The sequence below is a fragment of the Psittacula echo genome (genome assembly GCF_963264785.1).
Source record: "Psittacula echo genome assembly, chromosome: 16".
NCBI lineage: Eukaryota > Metazoa > Chordata > Aves > Psittaciformes > Psittacidae > Psittacula > Psittacula echo.
In genome coordinates, this window is record NC_137752.1 from 11,471,050 (window position 1) to 11,484,043 (window position 12,994).

A 12,994-nucleotide genomic window follows, 5' to 3' on the forward strand; every position below is an offset into this window, starting at 1 on the left:
TTTGGGGAGGAAAGGGGGTTGATTCAACTTTCCAAAAAAAAAAATTCAAAAGAAAAACTTGCAAGTTAATTACTGGTTCACATGCATGTTTCAAAAATAAATCCTTCCAGGGTCAGCTGGCTACGTTTCCATTCTCAAGTCCAAACCAAGCTATCTCAACATAAAAACGTGCTACCAAGAAACATAGTCATGGATCTTTTTTATTTTTCTTTCTTTTCTTTTCTTTTTTTTTTTCTCTTTCTCTTTTATTTTTCTTTTATTTTATTTTTCTGGTGGCTGTGGCTATTTGTCATTTGCTAGTTAGGTTGGTGGGCGGCGTGCATTTCCATGCATATATACCTTGGGTCCTCGCTTGTTGTCATAGGAAAGTTGGTCGAGGTTTTCATAGTTCCTTTTTTTACTCTGATGAATAATGTGCACAGAGAAAATATGTAGACACAGAAGAATATTATAAACAGTTGAAAATGACGTGTAGTAAAGCAATCCAACATCCACCTCCTCCTCCACTGTTTGCTAAAGGGTCTCTATAACGCTGGAGCTCGCAAAAACCACTATCAGGAGAGAGTGCCTCAGCTCTCACGGGAGCGTCACGGTGCAAAGCCGTACCGGTTAGAGCAAGCCTGAGTGTCACAGCGGTTGCGATGAGGTTGCATTTCCCTTGTGGGACTGGGGAATTCTTCAGCAAGACATTTTTATCTTAAGCTCAGAAACAATCTACGCATCTCTAAGGGCCTAAGTGGTGGGGGGGTTCCATGGAATTACTGTGGAAGTAAAGGACAAAATGTTGTGTACGGAAAGTGCTGGATAAAGGCAAACTGTTACAATTAAGCGTATTAGCATCACTACCATCGGTCTTATCATTACAATCACCCTAAGAGAGTTCACAGCAAGTGAGGTGTCTCAGCTGAACTTCTCACCCCCTGCAAGGAGGGAGCAGCTTTTTGGAGCTCTGTTGCCATCCAAAAGAGAAAGACAAAGCTCTCTATGTCCTGTGTTGGCTCAAAGCGTGGCGATATGAAGCAATGGTGATCATGGGATGACATTGCAGCTTTTACCTGGTGCAATGGCTGGCCAAGGGCACCTCGTGGTTCTGTGGCAGCTACTGGAGACCATGGTGCCCATAACCTGGCCCTACACAGTGGGGTTCACTGCTTGGTGGTCTCCATACTGCTGGCTGGAGCATCATACCTGGACTGGGGTGGGTGGCTCAGTGTGCACTGACTCTGCAGAAAATGGACTGGAGCAGGGACCCTGCTCTTCCCCTTGTCTCCTGCCTGAGTCACTTCTGCTGCTTGGCCCCAAAGGAGCCAGGAGCATGAAACCTACTTCTGGAGGTTTCCTCTCCTCCAGGCAGCATGCTGAGGGTCAACAGCCTCTGCCCTCAGGAGCACTGACCCTGCAGCAGAATGCACAGAGCCCTGTGCATCTTCCTGTGACCATGACAATAACACCAACCTGATCGTGCCTGCAGGATAGTGCTTGGCAGGTTTTGGTGGGACATAGTCTGACCTCTTCTTCTTGGCCTCATCTCACCCCAGCTGGGCAGCCCTGATCTGTGTATGATGTACAGGACATGGCTCTATTCTGATTTCCATTTCACAGCATCTTATGGCAATGAGAACTGATCCCTTCCAGAAACCTGACCCTTTGCACCCCCATAATGCAAGGGTTCATGTTCCCAGGTTGTTCCTTAGGCAGCCAGGTTTTATGTCTGAAAATTGCTTTCCAAACTAAATTGCTTGCCTCTTCCTGAGCACTCGGACCAGTCTTTGGCAGGACATTTCACCAGGTCTCCTTTCTGTGCAGCCGTGTGGTCTTTCCTTTCTTCTCCTTGGACACAGCTTGACAGGCTTTTTATTGCTCCGAGTTGGGTCCTTGCAAGGAAAAGCATCCGAGGAGGCAAAATCTGTTTGGAGCCCAGGTCTGCCTTCACTTCTGATGACATCCACAGTAAGGATTTCTGCAGTGGCTTCTTAGAGTCTGTTCAGATCACAGTGAGATCTGGAGGAACAACTGCCTCCAAGGAGAGTGAAGCTGCAGCAGGGCAGAACGAATATTCTGCAGTGATGAGATAATGGTTACTTTTCCTCAGGCACCATTGATTTACCCAGAAACTTGGTCAATCCATCTTGCAGCCTCCAGCTATGAATCACCTTGATGTGCCTGCACCTCGACCCAAGCTGGTCAGCAAAGTGGAGCAGATTCTTGGGTGCTGCAAGGCTGGACCTGCTGGCACCTGATCACCTCTGCCTGTCACTAGCCCTCTTGTCAGAACTACACCAGTAACACCTCCTCTCTTTCCTGCAGCCCTTCCAGTTCCTCAGCCCATGTTTCACACAGGGACCCACAAGTTAAAAATTCACTTTACACCATGTTCTCCAGCACTCACTCGAAAACTGACTGCTTTCACGAGCATCAGTGTCCCAGAGAACAGGAGCCAGCACACCAGGGACCTGCCACCTCTGACTTGGAAACACTCTGATTGTCACAGCGTCTGGAACTCTCTCCTGAGCCTGAGCTTGGTGCATGGTGGCCTGCCCAGATGAACGAGCAGACTTGTATTGGGATGAAGCAGTGGCTCCAGATGGAGAGTTATTGCAGGTGAGCCCCTGACCCATAGCAGATCCCCCAGGTGCTCAGGGACTGTGATCAGAGCCTTGAAGAGGTAGAGAGCAGGTCTCCTGCCTGCTCCTGCCCTGAGGCCCAGGCTGCCCCTGAGGAGGCTGGGAAAGGGTCCAGGGCACTGCTTCATGGCATGAAGAAAGTCAGCACAGCAATGACCAGGGGAGCAGTTAGACAGCAGAAGAGACTGAGGAAGGCAGGAAAGCCCCAACGGGTGTCAACCACCTTCGAGACCAGTCAGATCAGTGAGTTTGACCAGAGCAAGCTCCTCAAAGGAAAAAGAAACAAGATATGGTAGCACTACATGAAAGGAAGACAAGGTGACCTGCCATCACAGAGCACATGCCCCAGGCTGGAGGATGGCCAGGACAACTGCAGTAGCCCAGTGGCTGTCAGGAGAGACCCAGACATGTTATAGAAGCAAGGCAAATGTGGGGCAGGTCAGAGGACAGACCCTTCATCCCCCATCTTTCAAGCCCTAGATCTCAAACGGTTTCCTGTAGGATGGGCAGGCGGAAGAAGAAAGGCACCCTGTGCCCGAGAGTGCTGTATGGAGCAAGCAGGGAGTGGAGGCATGAGAGGGAGCAGGGATGCATGAAAGAGGTGCACAGGAGCTGCAGGAAAACAGAACGTAGAAATCAAAGTCTGCAAGGAAAGGGATGACTGTCAATGGGAACAACCTTTCCACAGCTCTGTCTGGGTGAGGAACACCGGGCTTTGGTGAGAAATAGTGTCCCTCTGCCACCCAGCAGGAAGCTGCCTTTGGAAGCAGGAGGATCCCACCGCAGCTGGTGGCACACCAGTGTCTCATGATGGCCCAGGATGCTGCAAGGATGAAACTTCTTTTGAACGACCAACAAAAACAAAAGCCTGTTGGTCAGTGTGGCTTGTGCCAGCACCCCTGCACCAGTTGTTCCTCCAGTGCTTGATAAGAGGTGATGAAGGGCAGTGACACACTGCTCTCTCTGGTCTGTCACTTCCACTGCCAACTCCAAACACAAGAAGCATATACAGCCACATCTCCCTGACAGCCAACTGTCACGTGTCCAGCATCTCCTGGTGGGGCTGGAGGAGAGCAGGTTATGGTCTCTGCCTGTAATCCATGGAGGGAACAGCCAGGAATGGTGCAATGGTGGAGATGGTGCAAGACTCCCTGCTGCTGGAGTCTTCTAGATGGGCTCAGACTCTGCCCATAGGAAGGGGACCTCACCCTGTGCTGGGACTTCACTTTTGTCTTCCGGACAGGTGCCTGCCTTTGAAGCACCACAGCCGAACTGCTCCTTGTGTTCTCCTTCCCTGCTTGTCTTGAATGCTTGCTTGATCCTTCTACTCAACGGCAGCAGGTCTATGGTTGTCCTCCTGAATTTCTACCAGGCTCGGGGACCTCCCCTGCCTCCCTCCCTGTGCCCTGCATGGCCCTGAGTGCAGGTGCAGTGCACCTCCTCGATAAAGCTGCTCCCGCCAGCCACAGCCCTCTTGTACCAGCATGGGGTGTCGGGAAAGCAGCGGTTGGCATGAGCTTCAATGGAGATGGGAACGGGGGCCTCAGCCCGCAGAGCCGACAGCTTTATAGAGAGGGTGCATTACACCTCCGTGCGCCCTGGTCCCTCCTAAGCCACTAAGGTGAGCTCTGGTTTGCCAATTCAGAAGCTGCTTTTCAGGGTTGGTTTGGCACTGCTGGGCCTGCCTGGCCTCTGGGTGGCTTTAATGGGGCAGGTGCTTCCCTAAGCTGAGCGACTGGTCCTCTCCTTAGGTGGGAATCTTGGGCGAGGCATTTGCAGAGCTCCAGGTTATCCTTCCCTTCATTTTGTAGTCGATTTACATGTAGGAGATTTTGACCATGGCAAAGCAAGTGAAATGAATAAAGTACAAAGTTCTGTCAGGTACTAGTCAGACACTGTTGATGCTTTAAGCATGTTAGCCATGTTACAATGGAAAGAAAAGGTGTTTTACATACAGAAATCTACATACATACAACAGCCCGAGACTTCTAGTTTTGTTGTTGTTGCTTAAACAAAGCTACAAGACAATGTTCAGGAACTGACCTTGGACTCTCTCTCCTCCAAGAGCGTCTCCAGCTTCTTTTGTGCAGCACGACCTTCGTGGTCGTCACTGACTATCAGAATGACGTGGTTCCAGTTGAAGACTCTCATCATCTCAAACCAGACGTTGGCCTGGTGAGAGTATGGTGGGACCGTGCGCAAAAAGGAGAGGTGGATGCTCTGCAAGGAAGAACAAGAGCTCAACAGACTGGTTGGGTTGTGTCTCAGGGAATGGACGGGTTTGCAGGGGCAGGGCTGGGATCGCAAGGCCAAAGAGGCTGAGCACAAATTTTTGGTAGACCTCTGGGCTGCCCACCTTGAGGTACCCTCTGGGACCTGCACTGCCTTCTTCTGGCTGAAAAGCAAACCCTGGTTATGATTTTGTACCTCTCTGGTTAATCCAGTGCATGGCAAAGAGGGGTTTTTGCTTTGTGGTCTGTAAATGAAGAAAAGCCTGTCCAGCAACAAATCATCAGCAACATTCAGTGCAAATATAGCCTTTCCTCTTAGACTGTTTGAAAATGTTACTGAGCAGTGGACATCAGAAAGAACATGAATTCGCAGGATCACAGAATTATAGAATGGTTTGTATTGGAAGAGACCTCAAAGCTCATCCAGTTCTCTGAGAGAAGCTCAGGAAAGCAGTTTTGTACTGTGCTGTTTGGCTGTTTCTAGGTCAGCCTGTTCTGCAGCAGCACACAGGAGGAGACAGCTCTGGACTCATGCCCTGACTAACCTATCTGATTTGGGTAAAGACATCTTTATGCTTGGATGACTGAGCAATAGCAATGCCAGACTAATTGAGTACAGCACTCTTAGGGGAGCAATTGGACCAAAAGCTGTAGCTGACAGAGAGGTTTCAAAAAATGCAGCGTTTCCAAAAGGCCCTAGAGTCAAATATTAGAAAATGAACATGCTTGTGCTCGGCATGTGCCCTGCTTGACAGAGCAGCTACATGCTGGAGGGACACAGGAATCTGAACAGCAAAGGACAAAAAGGAAAGCATCAAGATAGTTCTTTTTATAAGGCTGAGATGGTTTTCTAGACCAAACAGGGCTTGTCCAGACCTGTTCATCCAGAAACTGGACCCAGCATGGGTCAGAAATATCCTCAATAGGCCAAAGTAATTCATGCTAGAAGAGAAAAAGCAGTATGTCTATCATGGACACGTGTAGGAGGAAGAGACAGGCCAGATGGTTTAGTCGAGGTGTAGGGCATGGGTTGGACTTGATGATCTTGAAGGTCCCTTCCAACCTGGTATTTCTGATTCTGATTCTGATTCAGATAATGCCTTTTCCTCACTCTAAACACAGTGATAAAGTCAAACCAAACCACACAATGTATAGAAAATAGCACAAACCCCTGTCATGGTCTCTGCACTGGGACTGCAGATCTGTTCTGCTGCCTGGGCTCAAGACAAAGAATTGATGCAGGCAGCAGCAGAAATACCAGAGCACTGGGAGCTTTTCCTGATTACTGAAGAGATTGGAGGAACTGTGAATGTTTGATCGAAGGAGGAAACAATCAGGAGGGCCATAACATGCATCTCAGAGCTGCAGTTTTGTATCACTGATGCAAAGATTCCCAGTTACTCAAAGAGCAGGAGAAATGCAGCTCACCCCACAAGCCCAGCACTAATCAACAAGACTGGGAGGAAGCCCCACGGGGACAAACAGTGGGAGGACAACCATGGTCACCACACCAGCACAGGGCTCAAGCTCTCTTTGGAGCCAGCAGAGATGTCAGTGTGTTTCCAGCCCAGCTCCACAGCCCAGGCCAGGGGCACATAAGATGGGGTTAAGCACTTTTAATATTTAACCCCTGAGCATTTGTAATTGGTTTAAGAAAATCCAGGGAAAACGAAAACAGGGGAAAATCAGAAGAGAGAAAAGAAATTAAAAAAGAACAGAGTAGCTAATAATAATAATAAAAAAATCTGAAAAATAAAGGCAAAAAATCAAAATTCTAACTGAAAATTATTTCAATTCCTTTTTGAAATGAAAACATCTTTGGCATTTCAATGTTGCATCAGATTATTTTCTAGTTTCCCAATTAGCTTGCAAAAAGTGCAGTTTAATCTGGTCGTGGCTTTCTTAAGTGTTGTAACTACATATCGCTGGATTCAGGTGAATGAATTGCATTACGAAGTTGTTGGAGAGCCGCCTGATTCAACAGTTCGGGAAAGTTTGCTTTTTGAGGCGGAGTCAAAAGGGTCATGGACTTGCTATGGTGGTGTCTCAGCTCCTGGATTACAGGCTTGTGGTTTTTAAACAGGACAATGAAGAATAACTAATTGCAAGCACCAAGCGTGGATGTCAGGGTGAGCACTCACATCCTGAGCCCCGCTTTTGAAGCACATGGGGCTGCTGAACTTCTCTGCAGGGCCCAAAGATTGGCAGAAAAATGACAGCAGAGTCCCCCAAAGGTTAGAAAGTCCAATCTGTGATGTGCAGGGGCAGCTGGGACCCAGATTTTGTAGGATTTGATATCACCCCTCACAGCATACACAGTGAGAGCCTCTGAAACCCGGCCCAGAGCTTTCCTGGCCCTGCAGTGCATGGACACAAGGGCTGTCCTGCAGAGTATGAGGATGCAATGGTTTATGCATCATAGTTAGCCCATTTTTAGGCAAATAACTGCTATTAAAGACCTGATTTTTAACACAGTCTCTGTGAGACAGCCGGCACAGCACGTTCACTCACTTCAGCTGCATCACCTATCAGCACCATCCCTGCCGGTACTGCTACAAGTGCTCTACCTCTGAGCTGCCATGGGTGGTAACCTGGTCCTCTCAGATCAGGCACACATTCAAAATGCTCCTCATTTCAAATCAACAGCTCCCCTGGTAAGATGTTTTGCAGATTCACATCCTTTGCTTTCCTCTGTGTGGCTGCTGCCTGCCGGGAGGGCTGGGATATGAGTAGCTTTCTACAGTATTTTCCTATATCCCACCCAAACTTGAGTGCTCAGCCCTGTGCTTCCTCACTGAACTCCCGCAAACAGTAAGTAAATACATGTTGGGATCAAATCCAGGCTTCAAAGTGGAATCAACTCAGCAGAAACCCACGGGGCTGGAGCCTAAATGCACTGGGATGAGTGTGGTTGTGAGACTGCATACATGTGCTGGGTCAGGACTCTTGTGAACTGTGGATTATTAGTGGCGCTGACTTGGTTGATATGAGTAGCTATTAAAAGGAGCTAAGTTTGAATAGATTACGTGTATGTTTATGTATGCACATGTGACAACAAGGACTCTGTGTGTGCATAAACATCAGCACTTACATGCAGAAAGCATGCGTGAGCATTTGCCCATGCAGGGAATGTGCTTGGGTGCTTGAACAGCTGCACATGGCCATGCCGTACCTGGGGCAGGGTGCACATTTGGGTGCCTATTGATGGGGTTTGTGTGTATGTAGAGGGAGTGTGCAGGCTGCGGGGCCACCAGGCAGTGTATGTGTGCCCACATAAGGACCATGAGTGAAAGGATTGCTATCTTCTTTACCTCTGTCTCCTGAGGGCTTATCACAGCTCATAGTCCATGGCTGGTGATTTTTCCTACAGGCTTGAGAAAACAATGTGCTTTTGGTTTATTACCTATGGAAATCATCTGGTCAGCCCCGCCTTAGAATCACAAAATCAGCCAGGTTGGAAAAGACCTTTAAGATCATCAAGTCCAACTTTTACCCCAGCACTGCCAAGTCCACCACTAACCCATGGCACTGAGGGCCTCGGTTCTAGCAATGCACTCCAAAACTGCTGTCTGGGCAGCTTCAAGGAGATTGACAGAGATACCAATATATGAAATTCCAGATAATTCAGCAAAAGTCATCAGCTGGGTATGAAGAAGAAGCCTTGGCCAGTGTCTCCATGGAAGGAACCTGGCCGGCTCCATCCCCTGCTTTGTTCAGCCCATCTGCCAGTACACGTGTGGCTCAGCCCCACCAGAAAGCAGCCAGCCCACTGCATGATAGCTATGGACGTAGGAGGGAGCTGAGGTAACTCTGCAATAGCTCAGACTGTGCTAGGAGGGATTTCAGTGAGGGCAGATGTATGAGGGGCTCAGACGTGATGAGCTGTGCACCTTTCCCTGCAGGGCATGGAGTACAGGAGCTGTGAGCCTCTAGGGAATGGCTCCATATCACAGCAGCAGCCCTGTGGAGTGGTGGGGCTGGTCTGACCTCCTCCCGGCTGGAACCCTGAGAGCAATCACTCTTCTCCCCTGTTTAGTGGCGCTTCCCATGCTGACTAACACTGTTCCTGCTGAGTACTGGTGGCCAGTGAGACCAGTAATAAAGAAAAATATCCCTCTCCGTGAGCAGTAACCTCTGGAAGGCATGGAGTGGTTATATGGAAACAAGGAACCAGAGGGAAAAGACACCCCCATGACCAGGCTGGAGAGAGAACGATACAAACCTCATTTCAACTCCCAGGACCGGGTGCTGGACATTGAAATGGCTTTCCAAGTATGGAATGACTAAACTCTATAGTCCATCTCTTTCAGCAGCAGACAAGGCCTGTTAGGAGCCACCCTTGGGCTGCCTCTTCCTCTCTGATGGGGGCTCAGCACCACAGGGCATCAGCATGTCCCTTCATCCTCATCATGTAGGTGTGGTACCACATGGTGGTGATGAACAGCACCAGCCCTCCTCTTGAGCTGTGCATTTCCCCACCAGCTTTTCTCCAACGCTTTAGGTATAATTTCATATTTCTCATATTGTCAAGACATTAATGTCACCTCACTTTTTTGGCTGAGATGCAAAGGAGATATAAATACCCCCAATGACACGTGGGGAACAGAAGCACTAAAGCAATGGTCCAGCCAGTCCATTCAAGGGCCCAGCATGAGACAGTCAGAGCATTATTTGCCCAGAGAAGCTGTGGCTGCCCCATCCCTGGCAGTGTTCAAGGCCAGGTTGGACGGGGCTTGGAGGAGCCTGCTCTAGTGGAAGGGGTCCCTGCCCGTGGCAGGGGTTGGAGCTGGATGAGCTTTAAGGTCCCTTCCAACACAAACCAGTCTGGGATTCTATGATTCTTATTTTTGCTATGCTCAGTCCATGAGGAGTCCATGAAGGGCTCCCCATAGTGGTGGAACCACAGTGAAGGTATCACTGCTGCCTTTACCATGAGACCCCCCTCCTGTCCTGCAATTCCCTGTTCACCTCACTCAGAGGTTACCAGGATTTCAGGGACTCGGTCACTATACAGGCAGGACTGTGCTGAGCAATGTGAGGAAACAGGTAACGATTTCTTAAGATGTAGGTACATAATGAGGCCAAACAGAGGCTGCCAAGCCAGAGTGGCCAGTCTGATATCTGCAATACCATTTCTAGGACAAATAGTTCGTTGAATACTGGGTACAATAAGACTCGCTTCTCTAGGGTATCTTTGTTGAAAGACTGGCTACAGCTCATGGACCACTATGCTCGAATGGAGATGCTCTAAGAGCGTTAGAAGGTACTGGGCAAATCTGTGTCTGCTGTGGCCCAGGCTCTTCCTCTCCCTGGCAGCATAGCATTGGGAAGACCATAATTAACTCTGAGACTTCAACCCTCTGTGAAATTTAGCTAAAATTGGCTGATGTGTTCAAAACCAATCCGGGGCAAACACACAACGTGATTGTAGAGACGTTTCCATAGAAACTAAGCTGAAAGATATCATTTCCTGAATTAAAAAAAAGCTGATCAGTGAGAGACAAAAAGCGAGCCAACTGAAGGTCCCTGCACTGCACCAGCTTGTCCTGCATGGGGTGTGCAGAAACTGTTCCATGGCTTCAGCCCCTTTGCTCTGCTGCCCTCTGCTCTACTCCCGCCTTCACTGTCCTCTCCAGCTCCCAACAGCCCACTCTTCAGCATCCTTCCTCCTCTACCCACCCAGTCCCTTTGAGGTCTCTGCAGAGAGTGAGAGGAGGCAGGAGATGGGGCAAAGTCCTCAAGCCCCTGTCTGCCTTGGTGGTAAGGGGGTTTGATATGAAGCCAGCCAGGCAGGAGAGCTCTGAAGGGTGAGACCTGCCTGGTGAATGCACCCCACAGCACAACATCCCCAAATACTCAGTGGGGAGCATCTTCCTGCCACTGCTGTGGGTCGCTACTGCCTCAGTGGGTCACTCCTCCAGCTCTGAAGTGAGCCAGGAGGCTTTGTGAGCCAGTTTTGTGGAAAATGGGTTTTAAATAGGAAAAGAAGGGCTGAAGGTGAGTCTGCCAGGGGAGCTCCCACCCCGCAGGTGAACACACAAATCTAGCACAAGGTCACGCTGTGGGAAAGGCTGCTGTTTACTTCATAAGCACGGCCCTGCAGAGCTGACATCGGACTATGCAGGGTCCTCTCTCCCTGCCATCACATGTGCTGTGACAAGGTCCCTCTCAGTGACATTGCTACCAGACCTATCTCCTCCCCTCAGCAGCATGAACCAAACTCCTCCTGCCATTTCTCACCTGCTGCCTGCCCTCTCCCTCCGTTTGCCAGCTTCATTTCCATCCCTTTCCTTCCACCAGTGCCTGGTGGGATGCTGCCAGGGTATGCAGGTCCCCAGCCCTGCCAGCCACCATTGCTTTCACTGCATTGCTGCTGCCATGGTTTTATAGCGTGGGAGATGCCAAGACCTGCTGCTGCTCCAGCCAAGCTGGTGCATCTCTGGGAGCCTCTGCCCCTCCCTCCTCAAATTTGACTTCATTCAGCATGTAGGCGGAGGGACTATTTTTGCACTGAACATTTGCATTTGTGAACAGTCACATTTTCCAAGCAAAGGCCAATTCATGCTTCAGAACAGGCCTGATCTCACCCACTGAGCTCGTGCACCTGGACCAGCACCTCCACCGAGGCTGCAGTGGCACGTGGACAGCCTGGCTCTGCTCAGCTCCTCCTTCTGCTTCTACTGATCACGGAGTGTATTTGCAGGATGGGTTGTGAGCTGAGTGCCTGGCATGGAAGGTCTGGCCAGTGCAGCACCTCATTGCCCCAGCCCCTGCTCACGGCAGGACCTCATCCATCCTGGCAGCCTCCATGTTTCCACAGGTTTGAGATGCTGGAATTCGAACATCTTTCTTGAGTGCTGGCCAGACTGAATGTCATGTAAAGGCTCGGGATAACTTGTGAGTCAATTCTATCATCTCCCCTACCACTGTCACATAAACCCAGAGAAATTAACGCAGCCAAACAGCCTTCAAGCCCCAGAGAGCTCCTGCCTGATGTACAGGCTCCACCAGGACCCTTCTGCAATCCCCCCTTGCACTGGGAAGCACTCAGGACCCTGGCTGTCCCTGCAGAGCAGGAGCTGGTTCATGCGTCTGCCGTGGCTGGGGAGCAGCGAACCCTGGCAGAGCATCGCTGCAGGAATCATCCAGCACTATGTAGGTCAGCACTGCCAGCTGTGAAAAAATGGTGGACCAGGGAATGCGGGAGGAAGGGAGGGAGCTGGAGGTTTAACTGGAGAGGAGGGATGGACAGAGACATAGAGATAGGCATAGTGTAGACATCATTAACCCTCTTGGTGGGCACTTGATTTACATCACACGTATGAGGTACTAGACTAGAAACATGCATCAGTTACCTTATCAGAATATATAGACATGCGTGTTGTCAGACCAATGACAGGGATCCTGTAGAAGCCAGCTGTGTATGATACGGGTGTTGGTGTTAGGTGATCGTTGGGAGCAGGAGGGTGACTAACTAATATTGCATAGACCTGCAGGACAGGATACACGACACAAACATTATTTTACAGGAGCACATTGGCCATCACGTGTGACTTTTATTCTTATTTTTCCCTTTTCTTTTCTGCAGCGCTGAACAGCCCCATGTTAGCAAGATAATGGAATTCAAACGATCAGAAACAGTGAAGTCAGGAAGAATCCGGGAAGCAAGGGGTGCTGTGCCATGGGCTGTAAAGGTGATGGGTCTGCTCAGGGTTCTATCGTAATGGAAATGCCACTCCACTTGCTAAACTAATAACTTCCCTGGATTACAGATTAAAGGGAAACATTTCCCTTACAGTTACACTGTGTAATGCGATTTCTTTAACCACACATTTAATACTCTGCTGTAATTCCCCTCTGAGGACTATTACAAACAAAGTGGTCAGCTGGGACTGGGAGCAGGAGCCGACAGAGCCATGGAGCAGAGCAGCCATCTGGCCCTTGGCACAAGGAGACAGGAGGAAGCCGGGGGGGCAGGAGCCGGGATCTGCCCTCGGCACACTGCATGATGGGATCTGGGTTATACCCAAATGGGAGAGGAGAATCTGGGCAAGATCCCGCTGTTGTTACAGGGCTGGGTTTTTGGTTCCTAGCAGGATCCTATTTTGTGTCAAATGGAGAGGAAGGATCTGGGTAACC

General features: G+C 49.7%; 1 protein-coding gene across 5 annotated transcripts in view; it reads right to left on the reverse strand.

The window, feature by feature from the left end:
- The window catches only part of GRIN1 (glutamate ionotropic receptor NMDA type subunit 1), a gene marked incomplete at both ends in the record, with an annotated part of 37,439 nt that overhangs the window by 22,057 nt on the left and 2,388 nt on the right, over positions 1–12,994 (reverse strand). For 3 of the 5 annotated variants that reach the window (XM_080630824.1, XM_080630820.1, XM_080630821.1), the window contains 2 exons: positions 4,668–4,844; positions 12,211–12,345. In XM_080630824.1, coding sequence (XP_080486950.1) covers positions 4,668–4,844; positions 12,211–12,345 — 312 coding nt within the window. Of the gene's footprint in view, positions 1–339; positions 403–4,667; positions 4,845–12,210; positions 12,346–12,994 lie in introns of all 5 variants that reach the window. The other 2 variants (XM_080630823.1, XM_080630822.1) reach the window with 1 other exon arrangement.